This window comes from Dermochelys coriacea, chromosome 2 (genome assembly GCF_009764565.3).
Source record: "Dermochelys coriacea isolate rDerCor1 chromosome 2, rDerCor1.pri.v4, whole genome shotgun sequence".
NCBI classification, from domain to species: domain Eukaryota; kingdom Metazoa; phylum Chordata; order Testudines; family Dermochelyidae; genus Dermochelys; species Dermochelys coriacea.
The window spans coordinates 259653905-259678996 of NC_050069.1; the positions used below are offsets into that span (position 1 = coordinate 259653905).

At 47.6% G+C, this 25092-nt stretch overlaps 1 protein-coding gene across 4 annotated transcripts in view; it reads right to left on the bottom strand.

Moving 5' to 3' along the window:
• LOC119851133 (cryptochrome DASH-like) overlaps positions 1–23294 on the bottom strand; it is a 29885-nt gene extending 6591 nt beyond the window's left edge. For 3 of the 4 annotated variants that reach the window (XM_038390451.1, XM_038390449.1, XM_038390448.1), the window contains exons 1-11: positions 23173–23294; positions 21405–21577; positions 19209–19302; positions 17182–17312; positions 15667–15815; positions 14489–14577; positions 12912–12985; positions 10820–10909; positions 8899–8978; positions 8007–8066; positions 6049–6206 (exon numbers count right to left, since the gene is read on the bottom strand). In XM_038390451.1, coding sequence (XP_038246379.1) covers positions 6049–6206; positions 8007–8066; positions 8899–8978; positions 10820–10909; positions 12912–12985; positions 14489–14577; positions 15667–15815; positions 17182–17312; positions 19209–19302; positions 21405–21577; positions 23173–23241 — 1167 coding nt within the window. In that variant the 5' untranslated portion in view covers positions 23242–23294. Of the gene's footprint in view, positions 1–1976; positions 2028–6048; positions 6207–8006; positions 8067–8898; positions 8979–10819; positions 10910–12911; positions 12986–14488; positions 14578–15666; positions 15816–17181; positions 17313–19208; positions 19303–21404; positions 21578–23172 lie in introns of all 4 variants that reach the window. The other variant, XM_038390447.1, reaches the window with a different exon arrangement.
• Between the last annotated feature and the right edge of the window lie 1798 nt (positions 23295–25092).

Below are 25092 nucleotides of genomic sequence, written 5' to 3' on the forward strand. Positions count from 1 at the left end.
CCGCCCCACCTCCCCCCACACCCTGCCCCAGTCCCGCACAGTGAACAGCTGCAGAGTCCAGTATCTCCTGGAACACCTGCCCCCAGAGTCTGGGATCCCCCATCCCAGGGGATACCTTCTCTATGGCCTGGGATCCCACTGTACCCCCACCCCAGAGGATACATTCTCTGTAGATCGGGATCTCCTGGACACATCCAGTCCCCAATCTGGGATCACCCCTGTCTCCTAGGGACACCCCCCCCATTCACCTGGGCTTCCTCCCTTCCCACCACACCTCCCTGGTACGGTTGAAACTGTCTGCACCCCTCTCCATGTACATCCCCTCTCCAGAGCCCAGCGTACAACATCCTTCTCCCTCCACCCTCTGGTGAAACAGACACTTTCTCCCAAGACCATGGAGGGGAGACTCCCCCTTGGCTGGGGCGGCGTGCAGATCTCACACTCCCAGGAAGGTGGCCCCTGGGACTGTTACCCTGCTCTGCATATCTGCAGACCTGTTAAAAGTCTCTGGGTAATGATAAAAAGGGGTAAAACCACAAGGGTGATGTCATGGTAGGTATCCACTATAGACCACCTAACAAGAAGTAGTGGATGAGGCTTTTTTAAACTAACAAAACAATCCAAAGCACAGGACTTGTTAGTGAAAGGACATTTCAACTACCCAGACATCCATTGGAAAAATACACCAGGGCACAGATTAGCCAACAAATTCTTGGAATGCACTGGAAACAGCTTTTTATTACAGAAGGAGACGAAAGTGACTAGGTGAGAGGTTGTTCCACATTTGATTCTGACAAACAGGGAGGAACTGGTTGAGAATCTGAAGGTGGAAGACAGCTTGGATGAAAGCCATCATGAAATCATAGAGTTCATGATTCTAAGGAATGGCAGGAGGAAAACCAGCAGAATAAAGATGATAGACTTCAAGAAGGCAGACAACAGCAAACTCAGAGAAGTGGTAGGTAAGATCCTGTGGGAAGCAAGTCTATGGGGGAAAAAGAGTTCAGGAGAGATGACAGTTTTTTAAAGAGACTTTATTAAGGGCACAAAAGCAAACTATCCCAATGTGTAGGAAAGATACCTAGTATGGTAAGAGCACACTGGTTTCACCAGGAGATCTTCAAAGACGTGAAACTTTAAAAAGTCACACAAAAGGTGGAACTAGGTCAAATTACTAAGGATGAATATAAAAAGCATGTAGGGACAAAAATTATAAAGTCCATGGCTCAAAACAAGATTAAGCTAGCTGGAGACAAAGGGCAACCAGAAAACATTCCACAAATACACTAGATGCAAGAGGAAGACCAAGGACAGGGTAGGCCCATTACTCAATAAGGAGGGAAAGACAATAACAGAAAAAGCAGCAATGGCCAAAGAACTACATGCCATTTTTGTTTCAATTTTCAAAAGAAAGGTTAGCAGTGATCAGAAGGCTTTTGATATTGTCTCACATGACCTTCTCATAAACAAACTAGGGAAATATAGATTAGACAAACCTACTATAAAGATGTGTTTACAACTGGTTGGAAAACCATACTCAGGTAGTAATTATCAATGGTTGGCAGTCAAGCTGGAAGAGCATCTTGAGTCAGGTCCTGCAGGGATCTGGCCTGGGTCCAGTTCTATTCAGTATCTTCATAAGTGATTTTGAGAATGGCATTGAGGCTACATTTATAAAGCTTGTGGATGATACCAAGCTGGGAGGGGTTGCAAAATTTTGTTCCTTGGGGACACATTATCTTATCTTATCACATTATAAATAAAGACAACTAACCCATAAATCTCTTTCCTAGGATAGTTCATTCCAGACCCCCTGCCCTTTGAGGGTGAGGTGCTAGAATGCTCTGTTCTCCACAAGATTTGAATGCTAAACAAATCAAATTTCCATTGAAGGGAGCCAGTGCTGTCTAGTGGTTATAGCAGGGCATAGGAGCCAGGACTCCTGAGTTCTATTCACCTTTCTCTTACTCACTCACCGTGAGGCCTTGGGTGAGTAACTCATCCTCTCTGCATCGGAGCTTCCCGCTCTGTAAAATAGGGATGCCAGGACTTATCCATCCTCATAAAGTGATTTGAGAGCCTCTAATGAAAGGCACTACTGAGTGCCAGAAATCATCAACTATTATTATGATTATTCATTCCAAGATTTACGCACAGTACAGTTCTGACCACTAGCTATGTGTGGGTATGGGAAATTAGTTATTCTACACCTTTCATAGTAAATGATCCCAAAATGCATCACATTCGCACATTGCATATAAGAATCACTTCATCCATCACTGAAATGCAGCCACCTTTGGGGATAATGAAAATACAGTCCCCATTTTCCACTGCAGTGACAAAGAATGCCAGAATGCCATATATACCCTGAAACTGCAGCAGGAATTTATGCAGACTGTAGTTATTCAAACTGCAATTTGTCCAGGACACCAAGGCTAACACTGCTGATTTTTTTAAAAAAAAGCCAGTTCTTTTAGTGCCAGTTGCTTAGCATTAGAACATGGGTTTTAAGGGTCATCTGAAAGAGGGTGCATCTGCGACACTGGGTCAGCATTGACTTACAAGACAAAAATGTCACCAAACTGAATCACCAACCCCGCTTTGTACAGAGTTTCCATCCAAGTACTGGCCCAGCTCAGCCTCACAGCTCAAGGTGCTGTTGAGCATTACAAGCCTGAAGTGAGCCATGGAAATTTAGGCTGCTGCCAAGTTTGTGTCTACTGTAGCTTCAAGCGTCCTGTAAGTCACTGTGAAGCCAACGGCATTGTGGGGGCCAGCCCCCAGCAAGCACAAATTTGCTGCATTAGTTAGGAAACGCCTTCTTGATCTGCAGATGACGGGACGGGAGGCCATGGCTTAGTTTTGTAAGATACCCACAGCCACGCTCTGCCTGGCTAGCAGCAACCATGCTGCCGCCGACATGCCAGATACACAATGCTGGCGGGGTAGGGAAGGAAGGATGACATTAGAACTCACTTCTCTTTCTTTTTTCCCCCCACGTCCATGCCATTAACTTCTGGGGCCAAAACCAGCGCAGATGAGACTGGAAATTACCCAACCCCAGATTTCATAACTCAGCTTGGTGAGAACAAACGTAGATAAGAGACACAGCTACCAAAGTGAAACTGTGCTCTTAGCAATGCCCCTGGAGGATGGGTGAGAGTCGAAGAGAAGCATACCAGGAAATGACTGGGGGGGGTGGTATCTGGGAGTTGGCTTTGAGTCATCACCCTTACGCAGGGATGCCAAGGATTCACTAAAACAGGCTAATGCCTTCAGGTGAAGGTGGAGTAGCTGGAAGCTGACAATACCGCCTGGCACAGCTGCCTCTTACTGAGAACCCACTCATGGCCAGAGGTCCCCCGAAACACCCTCCCTCTGATCTCTCTCTTCAGGGCCCCTCACGAGCTCCACAGTCTCTCTTACGAGGACAGCCACCCTCCACTTGGGGCTGACTTAATGACCACAAGTCATTCCACACAGTCCTTAACATCCCAAAAACTAAACTCTGCATTGCAACCAGAGAGTTCACACTGACCTTCTGCCACCCACACAAAGCTCAGCCCCTGCCAGCATCTGTCCTTCACAGTCACCCCCCGTAGTCATTTCTACCAGGAGCTCAGGGTAGTGGCTCTAGCTTCCCTTTCCTACCACCATCTCCCCTGTGCTGAGAGAGAAGGGTGTCTATATACTGCCCTCCTACAGAGAGCGCCTCTCGATTGGCTGGAGAGAAGGGAGCCCTTTCCCCACTTTACACTACAGGGCTCCTGGTCCAGGGCCCTTAAAGGGACAGTGCCCTGGTTCCCCCCCCCCCCCCGCCCCGCTCCAACTACTAATTCTCCAGGACCACTTCCTCTCTTCCACTACAAGGCCATTTCCTGGAACTTTGTTCATTCCAGCTACCTGGAATGGGCTGTTCTGGCCCCCCTCTTCTCTTAAAGGGCGAGTAGGCCCCATTACAGCCATTATCTTTTCTCTGTCTAGAAGACTTCAGTAGCCAGAGTTCTCAATATGGACCCCAACACTAATATCAAGTTAACTTGCCAAAAATACATGCTTATTCTATTTCTCTGGTGCCTTTGGCCCAGACCCTCAAACATATTTAGGCACCTAACTACTTTTGAGGATCTGGCTCCTGTCCCTAGAATCTGGCCTAAACAAATCAGACCATTGTTAACATTTTATTTTTTTTAAGTTTGCTGAAGTGTGGCAGGGTTCTGGCTAAATTCCCACATGGGTAATTGCAGTGATGCCTGCTTACTTAACATCCCTTTAGTGGATTCAGCTGCAGAGGGTATTCACTTTCCCACGTGGTATGCATCATTGCTGGCATAGAACAGCTGCTGTGTTCCACCCCAGAGGTGGCTGCATGTCAGCAATGGGAAAGCGAGACAAATATACGAAGGGCAGGTTCTGCTCTTGATTGGGGGGGGAACTCCCATTGGCTTCACTCCAGGAAGGGAATAACTCACAAAAAAAGTCATCAAGTAAATTCCAACAGTGAGTCAATGTGAGGAAATCACAATTGCAAACACTTTCCTTGCACACTGTAATGTCTATGGAGCAGTGATGTGTTAAAATAGCAATGTGCTGCAGTGAGACTGTGTAGCTTCCCATGGGATGTCCTGACAAAATCAGGGACAATTTCAGAGAAGATACAAACCTTTGATCACTCCATTGGGGGTTTGGTTAGAGGAAGATACTATCACCCCACTGTTAGTGTTTTTAATCATAGGCATTAATGCAGCGGTGCTCTCTCTCTAAGGGCCTAACCCAAAGCCCATTGCATTCAGAGGGAGTCTGTTCATTGACTTCAGTGTGTTATTTATCTGTATTATTGTAACACGAGGAGCCCCATGGGGTGAGGTTTACTTCACAGTCTCAGATTCCGTCTCATGGTGATGAGCCCAGCACAGACAGATACGACTCTGTGGTGGGACTTAGGCACTTTTTATCCAGAAACAACCAACGCGGAGGTGAAAAACCACCTTCCCAACTGAACGGTTTACAGCAGCTGCCAAGCTCCGGGTCATGGAAGAACACAGGAGGACCAGATAAAGTAGAAAAGCCTCAATTCAATAAAGCTAGCTAAGGGTTTGGTTCTGGAAATGCTGACTGAGAGAAGCAGAAGCTCCTGTTAAACAGCGAGTGAACCTTCCTGCCTCTGACTCTGAATGTCATTGTTTACGTCAAACACGAGGTCCCTGATACTACAAACATAACCAGGCATAATGCCTACTACCTCAACTTTCCCACTGATTCTATCAGACTATGCCTGGCTGGCAGTGAGTGTTTGCAGGATCTGCCCCTAAGACTAGCTACCTTGTCTAACCTTTCCCTCTCAGGAGCTTTTATAAGGGAACGACATTTTCTACACTATTATTTATCTTGTGGGGCCCCAAACAAGATCAGAGCCCTGTTGTGCCAGATGCTGTACAAACACAAAGTGAATGACAGTCCATGCTCTGAAGAGACTGCAATCTCATTAGACAAGACAGACAAGATGGGAGAAAGGAAGTATCATCCCCCTGTTACAGAGGGGAACTGAGATTCGAAACCTGATTTTTCAGAAGCACTGAGCATTCACAGCTCCCATTGACTTCATCTGGAGCTGTGGGTGCTCAGTCCTCCTGACAATCAGGCCCCTTGTGACTTGCCCGCAGTCATTCAGGGAGTCTGTGGTATCAACACAAACTGAACTCAGCTCTCCCGAGTCCCAATCCAGTGCCTTATCCACAAGGCCACCCTCCCTCTCTCATTACATTAGAAGATCTAAATTCTCATTGCAGGCATCAGAGCTACATCTCAGTTGACGGCAGCCTTACCATCGCTATGGGCAACATACCCTTTCCTTATCGAAGTCTTTAAATCGTATACTGAGAGTGCCCTAAAAAGAGTGGACTAAATTATATGATCCTTCTTCGAGCAAAGCTGCTATTGAACTCAAAGGGAGTTCTGTTCCTTTAAGGCCCATGCAAGATGGCCTGGGTCAGCCATCTGCACAGAGAATCACAAACCACTCCAATCACACCCTGAGTTCGGTCTTACCAGCAGGTACTCAAACCACTCTGCCCCCATCCTCCAGTCCAACCCCAGGTCCTTGGTGAGAAAGCTGGCAACGTTCTGGCGCCCTCTGTTGGACATGAAGCCCGTCGCTGCTAGCTCTCTCATGTTGGCATCTACAAAAGGAACCCCCGTTCTTCCTTCTGCCGGGACAAGAGACACAGAGCGGGGATGCAGGATCTTTACTCTTTCAATTGTAGTCAATCTGCAGCTGTGTATATATGGATATCTACTTGGATCAAGTGAGTAGGATCCAAATCCATGTGTAACATGAGGGATAGAACCCTCTCATATGGAACAGCCCCATAAAATTTAACAGTAGAGTTCTATAAAAATTAAATAGGGCTCCGTAGAAAGGAGCCGTGGAATGGGAAATCATGATGATGGAGAAAGTGATGGATAGTCTTATACCAGGGTCAATCAGATCTTACAGCATATAGTCACCAGGTTTTGAATTTGGGCAAAATAAAGAGAAAACAATGAGACTGACCAAACACAGATGGGTCTTTTAAAGGTAACAGCATGAAGGGACATATAAGGTAGCTGGTTATATCTTTGAAAGTTAAATCAAGTGATATTAGTAGGAGAGATATATGGAAACTCTTTTATAGTAATGGATACAATTTCTTCTGCTTGTGTGGAAATGTGAATTTATTAGGTTAATGTTAAGAAGGACAAACATTGGTATAAGTTCATGAGTTCATAGATTTTAAGTCCTGAATGGATGACTGATCAATTTGAATGATTATATATTTTCTATTCATATACGATAATGACCAAAAAAAAAAAAAAAGTTTTAACTAAAAGAAAAGAACGGATCCTAAAGGTCTATAGAATTTAATGGCGAATTAGATCTATTTTATACGTTTGTTCACTTTCATATAGAAATCTATAGCTGGCATAGTAGTACGTAATATTAAACTCTGCAGGAAGGATTAAAAACGTGGCGAGGTTATCGTTGTCTATGGAATTCTATAGGACTTTTCCATAAAAGGGCAGAACTACAGCTCTGATAAGACAGGCCTCTGCCCCTTGAGCTAAAGGAGAATCAATGAGTCATATCCATCCCCCCACTCAGAGGTGATGACAGTAAAGGAAATCCCAATACAACGACCCATAGTCAGCATCTTCTCTCCCAAGCCTACCGAACATCCTCCCAAGAGGCACCACGCCGCTGGGTATGGGTGATCAGGGAGGGAAGCAACACCCCCTGGCTGACTCTGGTTTTGTCCCTGCTCCACACCTCTGAATGCCCTGAGAGGAAGATGCAGACAGAGTGAGGAACCCAGGGATCAGCATGGATACCCCAGCACACCATGAGGGGCTTCTGGGAGCTTTTCCCTCTCTTACACTCCCCCAGTCACAGTCAGCAGGTGCACGCTGCCCTCTGGGTGAGGAAGCAGAGAGGACCATGAGGCCTAAACATTTCCTCTCTAGTTCGACTATCTAACTAAAACGCATTGCATATACCTGTGCATGTACCTCAAAGGCCTTTAGCATCTAGTAACTTGGTCCTGCTGTTTAGATTGGATATTAGGAAAAACTTTTTCACTAAGAGGGTGGTGAAACACTGGAATGCGTTACCTAGGGAGGTGGTAGAATCTCCTTCCTTAGAGGTTTTTAAGGTCAGGCTTGACAAAGCCCTGGCTAGGATGATTTAACTGGGACTTGGTCCTGCTTTGAGCAGGGGGTTTGGACTAGATGACCTTCTGGGGTCCCTTCCAACCCTGATATTCTATGATTCTATGATTCTATGCTCCTGGGAGGTGCTCAGCGGCTGCTAGCTATCCTCCACTCACACTGAAGTCAAGATAGGGCTCTTTATTGCTAAACAGAGTCTAAGTTTTGGAGCCTGATTCTGCTCTGCATTACACCAATGTAAATTTGAGCTGACTTCCCTCAGGACTGACACCCACATAACTGCGATCACAGTTTCAACTGACCTTTCCAAGCGTCCAATAGCTTCGGATCTTTCTTCCAAGGCACCTCTTTATCCTGCAGTCCTGTTGGGGAAATGAACAAAGTGTCAGGAACACCAGCACTGACAAGCACAAGGACTAAACAAAGCCACAATGACAACATGAGACGCCGTAGTAGCCACTATAGCTTGGAATCAGGCCAGCTCAGCAGCTCTCCTGGTGATCTGCAGGGACCCACGGTGATTACAAATTAGAGACAAAAGCAAAATTCCTGTTATAAATACTTTCTGGGCCTGCTCCTGTGCCCTTGAAGCCAATGGGATTGTTGGCTAGGGGAGCAGGGTCAAGACCTAGATTATTTCAACTGAAAATTTTGAAGAATCAGATTCCCTTTATACTCTGTGCTTGGTTTGCAATTTGCTTTTCTCTCGGCACGGACAAAGAAAACCTGCCCGCTAGCACCGTTCTCTGCTTCTCTTGCCTAGTGGCCTGAGGCTGTAGTGCTGGGAGTGCACAGATGGCAAGGGAATTTTATGCCCAGGCTAAATTCTTTTTGATTTTTTTAAATCTCCCGATGCCATTCTGTAGACTTTGTAAAGCCAATTCTTTAAATTTAATAAAACCTAAATGTTGGGTTTAAACTAACTGGCAGAGTTGCAAAATGTTCAGGACAGGAAACTCTCTCTATGTGTTCGTACAGCACCTAACACAATGGGATGTCCATTTCAGTTTGGGTCTGTAGATGACAGAACAATAATAACTTCTCTAAGTGGAAAACAAGGTCAGTTGCCTACGTAAGGCCCACGGTCCAAGCAATCGGATCATAAAACCCCTTTGATATCACCAAGGCTATTAAATGGCAACATGGATGGAAATTGAAATCAACAAGCCTTCAAAGCATGCTACTTAAACTCACCTTTCAATAAGAAAATCCTTGTCCCGTACTTCAGGGCGACAAATCGGAAGTAATCCCTCCACAGGAGTTCGAATATGACCCTAAAACACATCAGCCATGTCTCCATTTTTGCCTTTGATCAATATAAATACTGGGTGAAATCCTGACCCCACTGAAATCAATGGGGACTTTGCCATTGACTTCAAATGAGCCAGGATTTCACCTGCTGTTTACCTAATGGCAGTCGCTAATAACATCCCATCTTTTATTTAAGTCAGACAGTTTTGCAAACATGGTCATGTTAACAGCTCAGGCACAAAATATATCGGCCTGACTTTTATCATGAAGATTAAAACAGAAAAAGACCTCACGGAGTGCAGTTTGCAGATCCCTTTCCAAACCCCACTCCAAGGCTTGAACAGCACCACTTCCAATCTGCTCTCCACTGGGGTTCAATTCTGCACTTCTGGGAAATACTGAGTCCCTGACTTGGCAAAGCACATGCATATTCTTAAGCACAGATTTCAACAGGAGTTGAAGGCACTCAGCACCTTTCAGGAGTGATCACTAACTAGCAGGATCAAGTCTTTGGTGCTCACAGTAGCCTGACACGTAAAGTCAGCTGCTAGCCATGCACAAATGGCTGGTTTTATAAGCCATGGCTCCTGGACACTGAAACCAGCATCAACCCCTGGCTGGTCATGAATGTTCTGCTCATCTGATGTTTCTGCTCACAAGATCTTTCTGGAAGTCTGGCTTAGGTTATAGGCCAGGACACAGTGCCAAATGCTGAACAAGATAAAATAAACCGCACACACTTACCATCACCAAAGAGATGGTTTGTGTTCAGCAGTGTTACCTATTTCAGTGATTGGGATCTGTTTAGCTTTTACATCAGTTCCTTTCACACATATTTGGAAATGTTCATCCTTACAGTATTTGTGCTGTACATTTGTTGGATATCAGAGAGGCAGGATTGGAAAAAACAGGAAAAAATTAGCACAATTTTTTTTTTTTTTTTAAGTTTTGGCCAGCGCGAAAACACCCATCAAAAAACTATTTTTAATCCAAAATTTGAATTTCAACAAAGAAAAACCTTGAAAATATTTGACAATAAATTTTATGGATGCTTTTTGACAGCCAGTGAACTGGCTAACATTTTTTTAAAAATCAAAAAAATAGAAAAAAGATTTTTTTAAAACATCCACAGTATTTTTTTTCCAGTCTTCTCAACCACATCTAGTGTTAGGCCCGGATCCTGCAAACACACCTGAGTATACTTAACTTTACAACTGTTAGTAGTGCCTCTGAAATCCATGGAACTACTCCTGATATAATAGCTAAGCAGAGGCCTAAGTGTTTGCAGGATCGAAGCCACAGACTGCATGTTAAGGCTCTCAGAAACTAGGGTGATAGGTCTGATAAAGCAGGCAGAACAGATAGATTTTATTTTATCGTATTTCAAATATGGGGTCAAATCTGCCCAGGTTACTGGCATGAGAAATCTCATTTGCTCCAGAATGATCTTGTTTGTTAATTATTATTTGGTCTTATTTCTCTCATTATTTGTACAGCATCTTTGCAAATGATGAAATAATCACTTTATAATTATTACTTTTTATTAGTAAACATTATTTCCAGTATAGTGTGAGCACCTCATTATTTCCTCGTAATAATAATAATTGCTGATCATTTCTACTTACAAGACACCCAATGCCTCTCGGTGCCCAATGCAATCTAACAAAGCCAACTAACCAATATTAGAAACAGAAGCTCAAATGAGGCCCAGCAGCAGTCAGAACACAGGTGCAGGAAACACTAATGTTAATCAAAAACAGTAGTTCTGACTCCTGAATCATTTCCTCTTATAGTCCCGTCCACAAGCTAGATGCAAGTGTACATTTCAAAGAAAGAAAGCCTTGCTGATCTGGTTGTGTCCTACCAGTATGTGCTCTGATTTGCAGTTCTCTCTTTTTCATACTTCCGGATCTGCTCATAAATATATCGGGGTGAAATACAGCCTAACGCCAGCCTGTAAACACAAGGAAAACATGTAAAAAACCAGAACATTATAAGGGAATGAGATCTTTAGGCACAGACAAAGAGAAAGGAAGGATTGCCTTGTGTTTAAGATACTGGACTAGAACTCAGAACGCCTTTGTTAAATTCCCATTTCTGCCACTGACTCCCTGAATGACCTTGGTCAAGTCATGCAATCTCTCTTTGACTCAGCTTCACGGTGGGTGTGATAATCCCTCTCTCACAGGGAGAAACTCATTCATCTCTATGTTCTACAGTGATGGGAGTCATCAAGTACCTAAATGGATAAGTTTAGACAGATAATTTTGAAAATTTTGCCCTAGGTGACTTGCCCAAATTATTCAGTGGTTTAGTGATTTAACTAGTGAAACAGTGACAAAACCAGAAATGGAACCCAGAACGTCAAATTCCCAGTCCTCTGTTCTAGCCATTGGTAAACCCTCCTTTGAATACAAGTCTATTTACGGTACTTATATGGCCATGCTGATTCTGGACACAACAGTGAAAACCGCAGGGATTTGAGAAGTGCTTTTAACCTTGATTTTATATGAACGTTATTCAAATGCATCTTGACCGGGCAGTCATTCCGGGCATTTTCCACCGAGTTAGTGGAAACGTTTAACAAGTTGATGAATTTTGAAAAAATATGGAGAAATTTTCCAAAAAGTTTTCCCAAGTTTTTGACCAGCTCAATATTTCTATCTGTGAAGTCAATTGGCAGCTGCAGGAAAATGGCTGGAATTCTATTTGACCATTATTATTTTATCCTCCAAATGCCATCCCACGGCTCTTACATACACAGAGACGTGACTGATGTTGCTCTGGAGCACACAGTATAGTGTGAGCACCTCGGCACATGGACCATCCTTATTCCATTTAGAAAGCGCTTAGCTCATTGTGGACTCTACCAAAAATAAATGAGAATTCATGCGAACATCATCCTGTTACAAAGCAGTGTCACGTTAAAGAGCCACTAGGTGGCACCAGTCTCCACAGACGGAATATAGATTCCAATTTGAAAAGGAGAAATACCAGATTGGAATAACTTCCATTGTTATGTGTAGTGCGGTTATAGCTGGTTCGGTCCCAGGATATTAGAGAGAGTAAGCTTGAAAGCTTGTTTCTTTCACCAACAGAAGTTGGTCCAATGAAAATCATTACCTCTCCCACCTTGCCTCTCTAGATTTTAATAAAACACAAGAAGTGTTTATTATAGAACCTAGTGCGCTGTAGCCCATGAAAGCTTACGCTCACATACATTTGTTAGTCTCTAAGGTGCCACAAGTCCTCCTTTTCTTTTTCCTAGAAAAAAAATGCTCTAATTGCAGTTCAGTCAGGGAAACGGGAGTCTTTAATACAGTGTGATTCTATACCCGACTGTTTGCTCACTGATCAAATACTTAACATGCCCCATTCAAAGCACCATAAACATTAGGGCACATTTGGCTCTGTTACGCTGGTGTAAATCTGGAGCTAACTCAGTACCTCCCAGGATTGGGTTTATGGCCCCTACATAAAAAAGTATCATGTCTTTAAAAAAAACAAAAAAAACAAAAAAACCACAGATCAGATACTCTAATGTCCGCTGGTTACTTTGCACCACTCCTGCAGTGTAGACTGGCCAGAAACCCAGCAGATCCGGCCAGTTGAAGATGACCTCTGCCTGGCTTCCATGCCACCGCTTGATCCCAGCTTTCAGTGAAGCGGGCCCTGCCCCAGCATTTCCATGCTTCAGCAAGTCCCTGCTGCACCAACAGTCCCTTGGGGGCTATCAGCAAATGGCATACTCTGGTGCAGCCCTGAGGCTATTCGGCTTTGTCATGGGGCACAGAGCCAGCCATAGGATCGGGGACAGGGGATAAAGGCATTTTACAGCTGCTTTTGCATCCCACCCTTAATAAGCTGTGCCAAGGGCATCTCAGACATAGCCACAGATCTACGCTAATAGAACTTAATGTTTCAACAGCCAAATGAAATCAAGGAAGAATATTTACCATGGTGCAAACTTGGTTGAATAATCTATTCCTATCAGTCCATTTCGAGTCTCCTTGTAAGATGCCACTAGGTTCTATCCAAGCAATAAAAAAGAAAAAATTAAGATCATTATATGGGCAGCCTGCAAGTTATGCTTTCCTGGATGTTTGAGATGGATATTTGCGCAGGGCAGTGCTCCCTCCAGTGACTGTCTAGCAGCATTATTCCGCTGTGAAATTATTTCCTCCGATGCACAATATTTAATGGCCCCAGTAGTTTTTATTACAGCTCCTGGATTATGTGTAATAAATTCTGCTTCCTGCTTTACTTTGTAGTAGACTTTTATAAGCACAATGGAATATGGTCTAACTGATCCCTACTGGTAGTGATCAATCAATGAATCTGAATCAAGGACTAATTTCCAAAAACCAGTTGCTGCGATAGCTGATGGGCTGGCCCCTTGATCATTTGGATTTGAGGATCAGACTGGAAGCAATTTATTTTGATTTTTGACTGTCCCATGGCTGCTGGTAAAGGGTCACAGTCTGATTTCCATTACACCCATGCCACCCAGATTTACACTTCTAGGGCCAGATTCTCTGGTTCCACATCATCAAAGTGGGGATAAAAAAGGGTGCTAGGGATCCTGATTTTCTGCCTGGTCTCCAGTTCTCGTGCATGTTACAGCAGCCTATGGGCTGCTCTAACTTGTGCTGGGCTAACAGTACCCAAGGGAGTACCAGTACCACCAGCTACACAAAGCCACAGTGCATCACGCTCCAGCCAGCCACTTCTCCCAACCTGACATGCTCTCTGTGCTGGAGGCTGATGGGGTACAAGTGTCAGCTGTGGCAGCTCTATACCATCTGGGAACCCAGCCTGTGTAAGGAGGACACCTAAGGGTTGATCCATAATAAGTAGCACCACCACCATTATACAAGTGTGAAAAAGACTGAGACTGAGCTAATCTTCTCCGACCTGCACAGGAAAAATTAACAGGCTTGCCTATTATTTGTCTCAGAAACACAAGAGCCGCCATCCTGACCAACCCCAGGTTCCTGCTGAGGTGAAAGCACAAACCCCTACAGCTTGAGCTAAAGGCCTCGGTTCTCAAGATGAGAGCTGTAACAGACCTGTATCTCTGTGAATTGGGCACAGAGGCGGACATCTAACCCACACTCAGCAGTGGGTTAGATAAACATATTCTGTTTTCTTTATCAACTAATCTGTGCTGGGGCCTGGTGCACAGTAGACTACACAGGAAAATCACGTTGCACTGATATCATGGAGTACACAGGGCCTTAGTCTAAATCTAGGTAGTGAGGCCTAGTGGATAGGACACTATTCTCGTCCTGGCTCTGACCTGCTGGGTGACTTCAGGCAAGTCACTGTGTCTCTGTGCCTCAGTTTCCTCATCATCATGGAGATGATGATGCTGACCTCCTTTGTAAAGCCTTTTGAGACCTATGGAGGAAGAGTGCTACACAGGTGCTAAGGAAATCCTAGTGGGAGTTGAAACTGCTGCCGTCCCCGCTAGAGTGTCAATGTGACAGGAGGAGGTGGGGGAGGACACTGGCAAGAAAATGCACACGCTTACCGTATCCCAGAAATAATGCTGCAGCCTCATTAAGGCCTGGGTCTCTCCTCCGCTGCAGGGGAAGGCTGTTCGCGGATCCATCAGGGGATCTGCAGTGAAAAGCACCAGCTTGTTAGCATGAGAACGAGCTCAAAGGTAGGGAGCTCAAAAACCAAGGGAGAGTTGCCTTAGGGGCTATGGGATTGATTCTTGCTGAGTCAATATGGAAACATTGGTCTCTGTAACAAGTGAATGGGAACTCTCCTCTATGTAACCCCTTTAAGCAGCAGGGCCACATATGAGGGCTCTGAGTCTCCTAGCACTGGAAGGTGCTCTACTCCAGGGGCAGGGACGTATGCTTTAAAACATGCAAGTCCCACAATCAATGCTCACTGATGGCCCATCCATAGGGGAGGATGTCACTACACATCCCGAGATGCTGGCAGATGTGACCGTCCTTTGTCCTGCCACCCAGGGGTCTCCAAGCACTTATCACTGGGAGTGTGAGTTCCATTTCAGCAGCTCATCATACATAGCTTTCCAGGGATTAATGTGAAAGTTCTCTAGCTTATGGCACAGCCATTCTCAGTAAGGATGTTAGGTGGGGCTATTCTCTGCTCTCAGCCAACATGCATTCTGCTCCGCGTTCCGATACATTGCTTCGTGTGTGTATAAGGGAAAGCTAATCAACATTAAGATCTTTCCTTTCAAAAGTGAAGTTAATTTCTAAAAGTATTTCATTCTGAGTTGACTGTTTTAAATTGTTAGGCAAATCTGTACATTAATGCATAAGTAGCCAAACCATTTGAAGATTTTTCCAGTTACTTAGATTGTAAATTCCTTCGAGTAGGGACCATCTATTTGTTCCGTGTTTGTACAGTGCCTAGCACAGTGGGGTCCTGGTTCTTGCCTAGGGCCCCTAAGTCCACAATAATACTAATATTACTACTAATAAAGTTAATAAATTTAGCTTCAAAATGCTTTACAATTATTCCCTTTAAAAAATAAGTAGACAGAGGCAGAGCTACATGTAGCCCACATTTTCAAGAGTGGTCACGAGTTTGGGATGCTTCCATTTTTGGGTGTTCCCCATGCAACTCCTTGGGATCTGATTTGCAGAGTCGCCGAGCACCCTCAACTCCACCTGAATTCAATGGGAGCAGCAGCAGCTGAACTGGTTTGTGTCAAAGTTTTCCTACCCTTCTGTCCAAACTCCTCAGGCACGGGGATGCATCCGTCTTCTACCCCTGGGGCCAGAGGCTTTAGCTGATCTGCCATCTGCACAGTGGGACGGACTTTGGCCTGAGCCTCCACTGCTTTTCGGAACTGGGTATAGACATCAGGCAACCTGAGTGGATTACAGCAGTTAGGACTGCACAGGGAACAGGCCCTCACAACTTTCCCCACACAGCAATACACTACCACAACACAGTAAGTCTTTGAAGGGGCAGGGTTAATATTTTAACTGTGAGCTTGTGACCTTAGGAACCCCTCAATGCCTAGTTGTAAAGGGTCCAACATTCTGTAGCAACTCTGATCGGGCCTGACAAACTCACTATACCAAACACATTGCTGTTACAGTATTTATCTATATAGAATGCTGTGTGAGGTATCAAATGAAAGCTTCTGATACACTGGTCGTTAATATCATTGTGAATTGTATGTACAAACACTGTATGAGGAATTATGGATACTTACTGATATTATGCTATCAAGTTTGCAACCAAACCAAGGGAGAAACTGGTTTCTTCCAGACAGGAGGAAAGGTAGTTATCCTGCCGTCCCTAATGTACGTTAAGGAAGCCCCATTTGGGCTGAGGCCCAATCTATGTCACCAGAAAAGCAGCTCTGGGGGATACCTTTGGCAGATGTAGTAAAATGGGGGCGGATGAAATGATCTGGATTTCCTCAGTTCCTCAGCACAGGGGTGTTGGGAGGGAAAAAACCCTCAGTGCTGGGCTCAGAGAGCAGGTCTGAAAGAAGCCAGGGCTAGCACTGCCAATGCAGAGTCAGGCTGCTCCTATCTAGCCACTGCACTCAATGCAGGGGGCTACTCTGAGCACAGACGGCACTCGCCCCACTGCCTCATGATCCAGCTCTGAGCAACGGCTCAGCCCTGCCCTGCGGGCACTGCAGTAACCCAGCCGTGTGGGCACCAGGGCAACATGGGACAAACAAAGAAGCAACAGGAGCAAACTGTGCCTTGGGGGGGAAGGTGAAAACAAGTAAATGCCCTCCCATCACTGGTGCACATAGGCCAACAGGCCCTCCCCTCTTGGTACAGAGGGGCCAACAGGTCCCTCCCCAGAGGTGCTGGTGGGCCAACAGGCCCTTCCCCTGCCCCTTCCCTCCTATGTGGTGCAGGTGGGCCAATAGACACCACCCCTTCCTTCCCATGTGGTGCAGGGAAGCCAAACAGGCACCGCCCCTCCCATTGGCACAGGTGAGCCAAAAGGCCCAGCCCCTTCCCTCCTATGTGGTGCAGGTGAGCTAAACAGCCCCCCCCACACACACACACCCTGGTGCATATGAGCCAAGAGGCCCCTGGGGCAAAGCCTCAGCTGGTGTACATTGTTGTCATAAATCCATTAAAGCCAACAGAGCTATGACAATTTACACTGAGGATCTGTCCCCTGACCTGGCAATGAACGCAGTGGCAGAGGGGAGAATAGGCAGCATCCCCACGCACAGAGTGAAGGCAGAGACAAGCCTACCTGGAAATGTGGCTGAACGGCAGGTCATCCCGGTGATAGAGAGTGGATGCCCAGAAGGTCTGGATCTTCACCCCGTGCTGAGCGCACACCCGCTGCAGCGCCTTCTCCACGTCCAGCTCCTCTTTCGTCGCCTAGCACCAACGGGGACAAAAGCAGAGGGACACTCTTCTGTCTGCGCACCCAACGTGCAGCTGAGAGCATCTGGGGTGCGTCATGCACACTGACCCCCACTCCTATGTCCTCCCCTTTGCCAGATTTGGCTTTGGCCTCAATCCCTCGCACCCCTCTCTTTAAGAGATGAGCACAACCAAAATGCCAACAATTCCTGTAGACATTATATCCTGGGTTTCATTTATTAGATCAACATACATCAGCTGTACCCAGCTGCCCCTCGACCCGTCTGCTATTAAAGCCTGATCCGCAGCCATGGTAGCCAATGAGAGTCCTGCCGTTGACTACACAGGCCTTGGATCAAGCTCTTAGTTGACCAATTTCTTGTAGGCATCATAAAAGAGTTGGTTGTTGGGAAGGAATTTGAAGGAGAAGAGGAACAGCTCAAGGAGGGCGATTCATGTGCAGAAGGCAATGTGGCAGAAGGCATAAAGGACTGGGTCCATGGCCCACTGATATCCAGGGGAATCTTGCCACTCACTGCAGTGGACTGTGCATCATGCCCAGAGACAGTTGCAGGATGGATGGTAGAGACAGATGCCGTTGGCGGAGCCAGGAGTCAATGTGACAAGATGGGGTAAGTAGGGAGGGGCACAGCTGTGATGGATCTTAAACGCGGGTTAAACTGCTTGTGCTGGGTGGATTAATAGATTTTTAAATCCAGATCAAGACAAAGGGATGAAGTTCTGGCCTTCCCAAGGGCTGTGGCTAGGGTTGCCAACTCTGACTGAAACTATTCTGGGAGATTTTTTCCCCCAGCATGACATAGTGTCATTTCCTTAAAATATGCTATTAAAATCTCCCGGATTGCTTTCAACAATCCCCAGGGGATTGATGCTGGTTCCGGGAGACTCCAGGCCAATCCTGGAGGGTTGGCAACCCTAGCTGTGGCTGTGATTCAGATTGGTGGCTAGGGACATTGCAAGTTTCCAATAGCCACTAACAATTAGTTCGCTGAGAATAAGCTGACACAGCCCCCATCACTGCCCCAAACCATACACCTGGCTCCCTCCTCAGCCCTGTTCTGGCCTCTGACACGCAGTTGGGCAGTTCTGCTTCCATCCAGAAGAGGGCAGTGGTGGCCCCTACGAGCCAGCCAGTTCATCATCATGACACTTCTACTTCTCTGATTGCAGGAAAATACCCTGCTTCTCCCTCCTTGCTCTTGCAGCTGCTATATCAGAGCAGTCAATTCCCTAGTTTCCCGGTGAGCTTCTCCTCCAGATCTGCTGTGCAGAAATCGGTGGAGCTCCACTTCTGCCAACAGATCAACGTCCCACCAAGAAGACAAGTCTCTCCTCTTTTGCTTCCTCACCGTTCTCCATCTGAATGCAGGGGCGCCCTCCCTGCCTCCACTTCCCTATACACAGCTAGGCTGGGCTCTTTGCTGGTGCCTCCTTGCTCCTGCTGCACCGCCTGCCTGCCTGCCTGTGCTGACTCCCAGTCTGAGCAAGGAGCCAGGGCGTGGCAGTGTATGCCCATCATTTCTGCAGTTCGAAGTTCTGCAGGGCACACAGCAGTTTCTAGTCGGAGGGAGAATATTGCTCCACCCTTGAGTCTCAATCCTCCAGCATCCAGAAACTGCTTTCTTCCAAAGCACAGTGCCTCCGAGCGGCCACTCACAACCAGCAACCTGTACCTTGTACCCCCTATAGATCACCCACAATTGATTCCCATCAGCCACTCGGACCGAAGACCTCCCTTGGAATTAGCCAGCTCCGAGGGGTTAAGACATGACAGTAGCAGAGAACATCAAGGACTCTGAATTCACAGGCCAGGCAAGTCCAATACTGCCCTGCACTAAATGTTCTTGCCAATTTTATGCTGAGCCGACATGGTTCAAACCTTTCCTTTACCTCTTCATGGAAAGCCACGGCAGCCACAGTGCCCAGCTGCGTAATAAGATCATGAACCACATCTTCCGGATTCCCTTTCCTTACCACCAAATTACTGCGGACACACAAAATTGGAATGAATTAGGCTTTATGCTATTATTTATTATTATTAATTATTTGTATGACCGTGGCACCTATGAGCCCCAGTCATGGACCAGGACCTCACTGTGCTAGCACAGAACAAAAAGATGGTCCTGCCCCAAAGAGCTTGCAAAGTAAGTATGAGACAAGAGATACCAGTTGGATACAGCTAGAGAGAGGCAAGGGCATAAAAAAAGAGACAATATTTATTATTGCCTCTCTTGTCCTTTCTTCTCCTTTCCCCCATTTTCATCTGCACATGGACCTCACTGATTATGACCCGTTGAATGTAGACTGTTTGGGACAGGGGCGGTGTCTGCACTTGTGTTCATGAGGCACCTATCATGCCTTTGGGTGCATGGGAGAAAAGATTAATTTATTAACCTCCAGCAAAGCAGTGCAGTGACTCTGGGTAGCTCCGCGATAGTTAAAGCCACACTGTCAGGACATAAGAACTTAAGAACAGCCACACTAGGTCAGACCAAAGGTCCATCTAGCCCAGTATCCTATCTTCCGACAATGGCCAGTGCCAGGTGCTTCAGAGGGAACGAACAGAACAAGCAATCATCGAGTTTAAATCACCAATTTAAACTCAATACTTAGGACAATTTAAACTCAACGCTTAGCTTACGCAAAAACACTGCTTCAAAAAAGGGCTTGGCTGAGTTTAGGTGGGGGGCGTAGAGAGATATGCTGTGGAAATGGTTGTTCCCCTCTACATGCTCACAGTGGACGTGAAAGGAAAGTTATGCATGGAGGAGCACCACTATGCATGGATCTAAGGTGAGGGAGAGTTACGATCTGGTCTGTTAATACTACGGCATTGAAAGGACATGCCAAATATTAATAGATGGAGCATAGGTCTGAATGATCTTAAAAACCAGAGGTCTTTGCCATTTTAGCTAAAGAAGAATCTCTTATCTGCAGAGATGTTAGGTTTATATGTGGCCTTTATAAAACAGTCACAAGGCATCACATGTGTTTGAGCAGTTCTGATTCTCTCCAGTACAGGCCAGTGACACACAGACATACTGGCCTGTTCATTACCTTTGTTAGGGATTCAGATGGATTCAGATCCTTTCATGGACCATAGTGTATTGCAGACCTAAAGGTATTCTTCAGGTGTTTGTGATCCACAACCTGTCACCACTGCACCCCCTCAGGAGAGGGGCAAGCCAGCTGCTACATATTCTGCTACCCAAGGATTAACATTATCTTGCTGTGATAATAATAAAATGAAGAAAAAGGTCCTTGGAAAATTTTAGATTCTAATAACCTTCCCTGACCAGTATGGACAAGATGATTTTCCTGAGGACTGTATTATCAGTGGTATAACACTGAGCTATGGGCTACACAGAAAGCCACGGCCGCTGCTGGTCTGGGAAAACATCTTTCATACATCATGGGCTCAAGCTAACCACTAGATGAAACTCCCTAGGGATAGGAAGGATGGTCCAGTGGTTGGAGCATTGGCTTGACACCAGATGTTTCAGAAGATTATGGAAGAAACCCCATGGTCAGCAGTTATGGGATATCTGTCTATCAAGGTTCTTGTATGGCCTCTAATACCATAATATCTGAGCACCTCACATTATATAATGTATTTATTCTCACAACATCCTTGTGTGGTAGGGAAGTACTTTTATCCCCATTTTACAGATGGAAACTGAAGCACAGATTGGCTAAGTTTCCATCTGTAAAATGGGGATAAAAGTACTTCCCTACCACACAAGGGTGTTGTGAGAATAAATACATTATATAATGTGAGGTGCTCAGATATTATGGTATTAGAGGCCATACAAGAACCTTAGATAGACAGATATCCAATAACTGCTGACCATGGGGTTTCTTCCATAATCTTCTGAAACATCTGGTGCTGGCTGTTGCCAGAGACAGGCTATTGGGCTAGCATGGGAATTCCTGTGTTCTTATGGTACTAGCAACAGGTGCTCAAACATGGTTGTCACCAGCATTGCTTGCTCCATAGGACAGACAAGTCTTAAGGAAGAGGAGGTGGAAGAACAAAGGGGGTTAAATAATGAAATAGACTCATGTTTATGACAAACCCCCCTGTACCTTCCTTTTTTCTTGAGTGTTTGCCTTAGATCCTTCACGCTTTCCAGTAAAAATTTGAGTCGATGAGGCCCAGTCTTTGGGAAACCATAGTAATAGGTTCTTAGGTACTGTCTTGGATCAAAGCAGTAGAGAGGAATGATATAGTCTGCGTTATTCTGAGCCCAGTGTAGTACCTGGAAATACAGAGAGGAGCAGTTAAAGATGTCAATGTTCCAGGTGTTTTCTTTCTGTACAGCAATTCATAGCACCATTTCAATTTTCCTTTATTCAGACTCATCATGAAAAAGGAAGACATGCAACCGGATATTGTACTATAGCTTTATTATATTATAGGGTCTTTCTCTCTCTCTCTCTCAGGGCCTGATCCTGCACAGACTTTGTAGGCAAAACTCCCATTGACTTAAAAGAGACCAGGATCAGAACCCTAGCATGTCTATCACCTTGGTAACCAGATGCCAAATTATAAAATTATAAAATTTAGACTTCCTCAAAGGGGCTTATACAGCACCAAGGTGAAAGGTAGATACGTCCATGCCGATTGAGTCAGTAATCACATCCCCACAGAAATCCTCACGGCTAACCGGGGAATGCTGCTGCTCTTACAGCTGCCCCGTCCAACCTCCCCCTTCCCATACACAGAACCGGAACCCTTCACCGCCGTTACCACAGGGCATGGGGGCACTGAGCAGTGCCAGGGCACTCTCCCATGCCATCCCCTGCCTTAGGCTGGGATCTGCTGGACTCTCAGACCCTCTGCTGGCAGGAGGAGAGGTTAAAATGTGGCCCTAATTTAACAGGCTAAAATGTGTGGGCAGCGTCCACAATAAGGGTCGGTGTACAGGGCATGGAAGACCACAAGGCAATATCTGTAATAAGGGTGGTGCTATCTCCAGAGTTCTGGTCAAATTCCAACCTGGGTAATTGCCACTGGCCTCCCTAAATTTCCCTCTAGTCACTCGGGACACTGGTAGCATTGCTATGTGCTGCTTAGAGCTCTGCCTTTCACCGCCAAAGATCCCAACAGGTCCCAGGGATGATTAGGGTGACCAGATAGTAAGTGTGAAAAATCGGGACGGGAGGACTAATTGGCACCTCTATAAGAAAAAGCCCCAAATATCGGGACTCTCCCTGTAAAAATGGGACATCCGGTCACCCTAGGGGTGATAAGAAAAGGAGGACTTGTGGCACCTTAGAGACTAACAAATTTCTTAGAGCATAAGCTTTCGTGAGCTACAGCTCACTTCATCGGATGCAAATGCCCTAACCGCTGGGCTTCCTAGGGCAGCGCAGAGCATTATTCTGCCCAGATCACAGCGTATCAGGGCTGGCAGGGACCTAGTCCAACCTCCTGCTCAAGAGACAGGACCAATCCCCAATTTTTGCCCCAGATCCCTCGAGGGCCCCCTCAAGGGCTGAACCCTGGGGCTTAGCCGGCCAATGCTCAAACCACTGAGCTCCCTCCCGCCGGGACACCAGAGAGCCCCTTTCCCCACCCAAAACTGCCCCCCCCCCGCTTCCCCCACTCCAGTCCCTGCCGCCGGCTCTGCCCTTGCGGCCCCAGCTCAGGCTAGGCTCCGCCGGCCCGCTCACGGCCCGGGCTCGCAGCAGCGGCCCCGGGGGCGGAGCTCAGGGCCGCCCGGGTTACATAAAGCCACGTGCGGGCAGCGGGGACGGGAGCTGCGCGGCGGCCCGGCCCGGCCCGTGCCCCTGACGCCGCCCGGTGCTCCGGGGGCGGCAGCCGCGCCCCCGGCCCCCAGCCCGGCCCCACCTCGCTGTCGTGGTAGCGCAGGTCGTGGCGCAGCAGGCAGATCGCCGTCCTCGGCCCGGGCCCCGCCATGCTGCGGGCGGCCCCCGCCCGCCCCCGCCTCCCGCAGCCCCCGCCGCTCCGCCTCCCGCCTCCCGCAGCCCTGGCCCGGCCCCGCCTCCCGCCTCCCGCAGCCCTGGCCCGCCCCCTCCGCTCCGCCTCCCGCCTCCCGCAGCCCCCGCCCGCCCCCGCCGCTCCGCCTCCCGCAGCCCTGGCCCGGCCCCCCGCTCCGCCTCCCGCCTCCCGCAGCCCTGGCCCGGCCCCGCCGCTCCGCCTCCCGCAGCCCTGGCCCGGCTCCGCCTCCCGCCTCCCGCAGCCCCCGCCCGCCCCCGCCGCTCCGCCTCCCGCAGCCCTGGCCCGGCCCCGCCGCTCCGCCTCCCGCAGCCCTGGCCCGCCCCCGCCTCCCGCCTCCCTGGCCCGGCCCCGCTGCCGAGAGCGGGGGGGCTCCCTGTGCACGTGGGCTCGGCGTTTCCCCACCTGGGGGCTCCGCCTTCAGTTCCGAGGGCCGGGGCCTGGTTGCCAGCCGCCGTGAAAGTGGGGGGGGGGCCCTAACTGCAGCTGCGGCCACTCGGGGGCCCCCAGGGGTTCCCCTTTGGGGCCTACAACTACCCCTGTCCCCACCCCATTGAAGGCCCATGGGGCAGGGCCGCAGCGTGGCTCTAGTCTAAGGGCGATTGGGGTTATCTTCAATGTTACCGAAGGACAGCCCGCAAACAAATCAATCAACTCAAACCAATATCCCAAGCAGAGATTTTCCCCTGAAAAAGAAGAGCCAGAGAAGCCATGAAGTCCACTATGGGATTTGCTCCTGCTGTTGGCTTTGGGCAGCGGTATGAAGCCTTCAGAGAGGGAGAGAGAAATTGTTACCAAAGCCGCCTCTCTCCATGCTGGCAGCCTGGAAAATAGACCCAAACTATGTCTACGCTGGCACTTCTGTGGGTGTAACTTATGTCCCTCAGGGGTGTGAAAAAACACCCTTCTGAGTGACGTAAATTACACCGACAGAAGTGCTGGTGTGGACAGCGCTATGTCGGCGGGAGACGCTCTCCCGCTGTTCAGGCTGATTCCCTACTCTGGCACATCGAGTGCAGAAGGTGGGTGCCCACAAAGGCTTTAAAAATTAATACTTACCACTCCAGGCTTGTGTGACGCAGTAGGAAGCGGGGCGGATTGACCTGGGACTGTCGCAGGGGAGTTTTACTGGGACTGTTTGTATTGGGGATGGGGTAACGGGGTGACTTTACTTGAAGGAGGATACCTGAGCCTGTAACCCGAGCCAGGAGGGGGGTTAGGGCCAGGTGACACCTTTGCCCGGGGAAACTGGACAAAGGCTGGAGGAGGAGCCGGGGGGAGGCTGGGTGAGACTGCTGGAGGCGGTTTCAGTTTGGAACGGTTCAGGGGAATCGGCAGGAGCCCCAGGGTTGGGGTCTAAGCTCCCTGCCCCCAAGAGGGACCTGACTCAGGGGTCCTGTTTGTACCTACAAGGTCTGTTTGGGACTGTGTTCCTGTCGTCTAATAAACCTTCAATTTTACTGGCTGGCTGAGAGTCACAGAGAATCGCAGGAAGAGTGGGGGTGCAGGGCCCTGACTCCCCCACACTCCATGACAGCTTGTATTAAACTCCCAAGGTTACAGCTTTTCTCTGACCTTGGATTGGTTGATGCTGCCACCACCCAAGTGCAGAACTCCTTTGAGAACCCAGGAAGGCTCACTTGTCGGGTGACCAAATAGCAACTGTGAAAAAACGGGATGGGGTGGGTGGTAATAGGCGCCAAAAAATGGGATGGTCCCTATAAAAACGGGACATCTGATCACCCTACTTACTTGGGAATTCCTTCCTGTCGGGGTACTCTCAATCCCTTTCACACACACACCCTCCGGGGA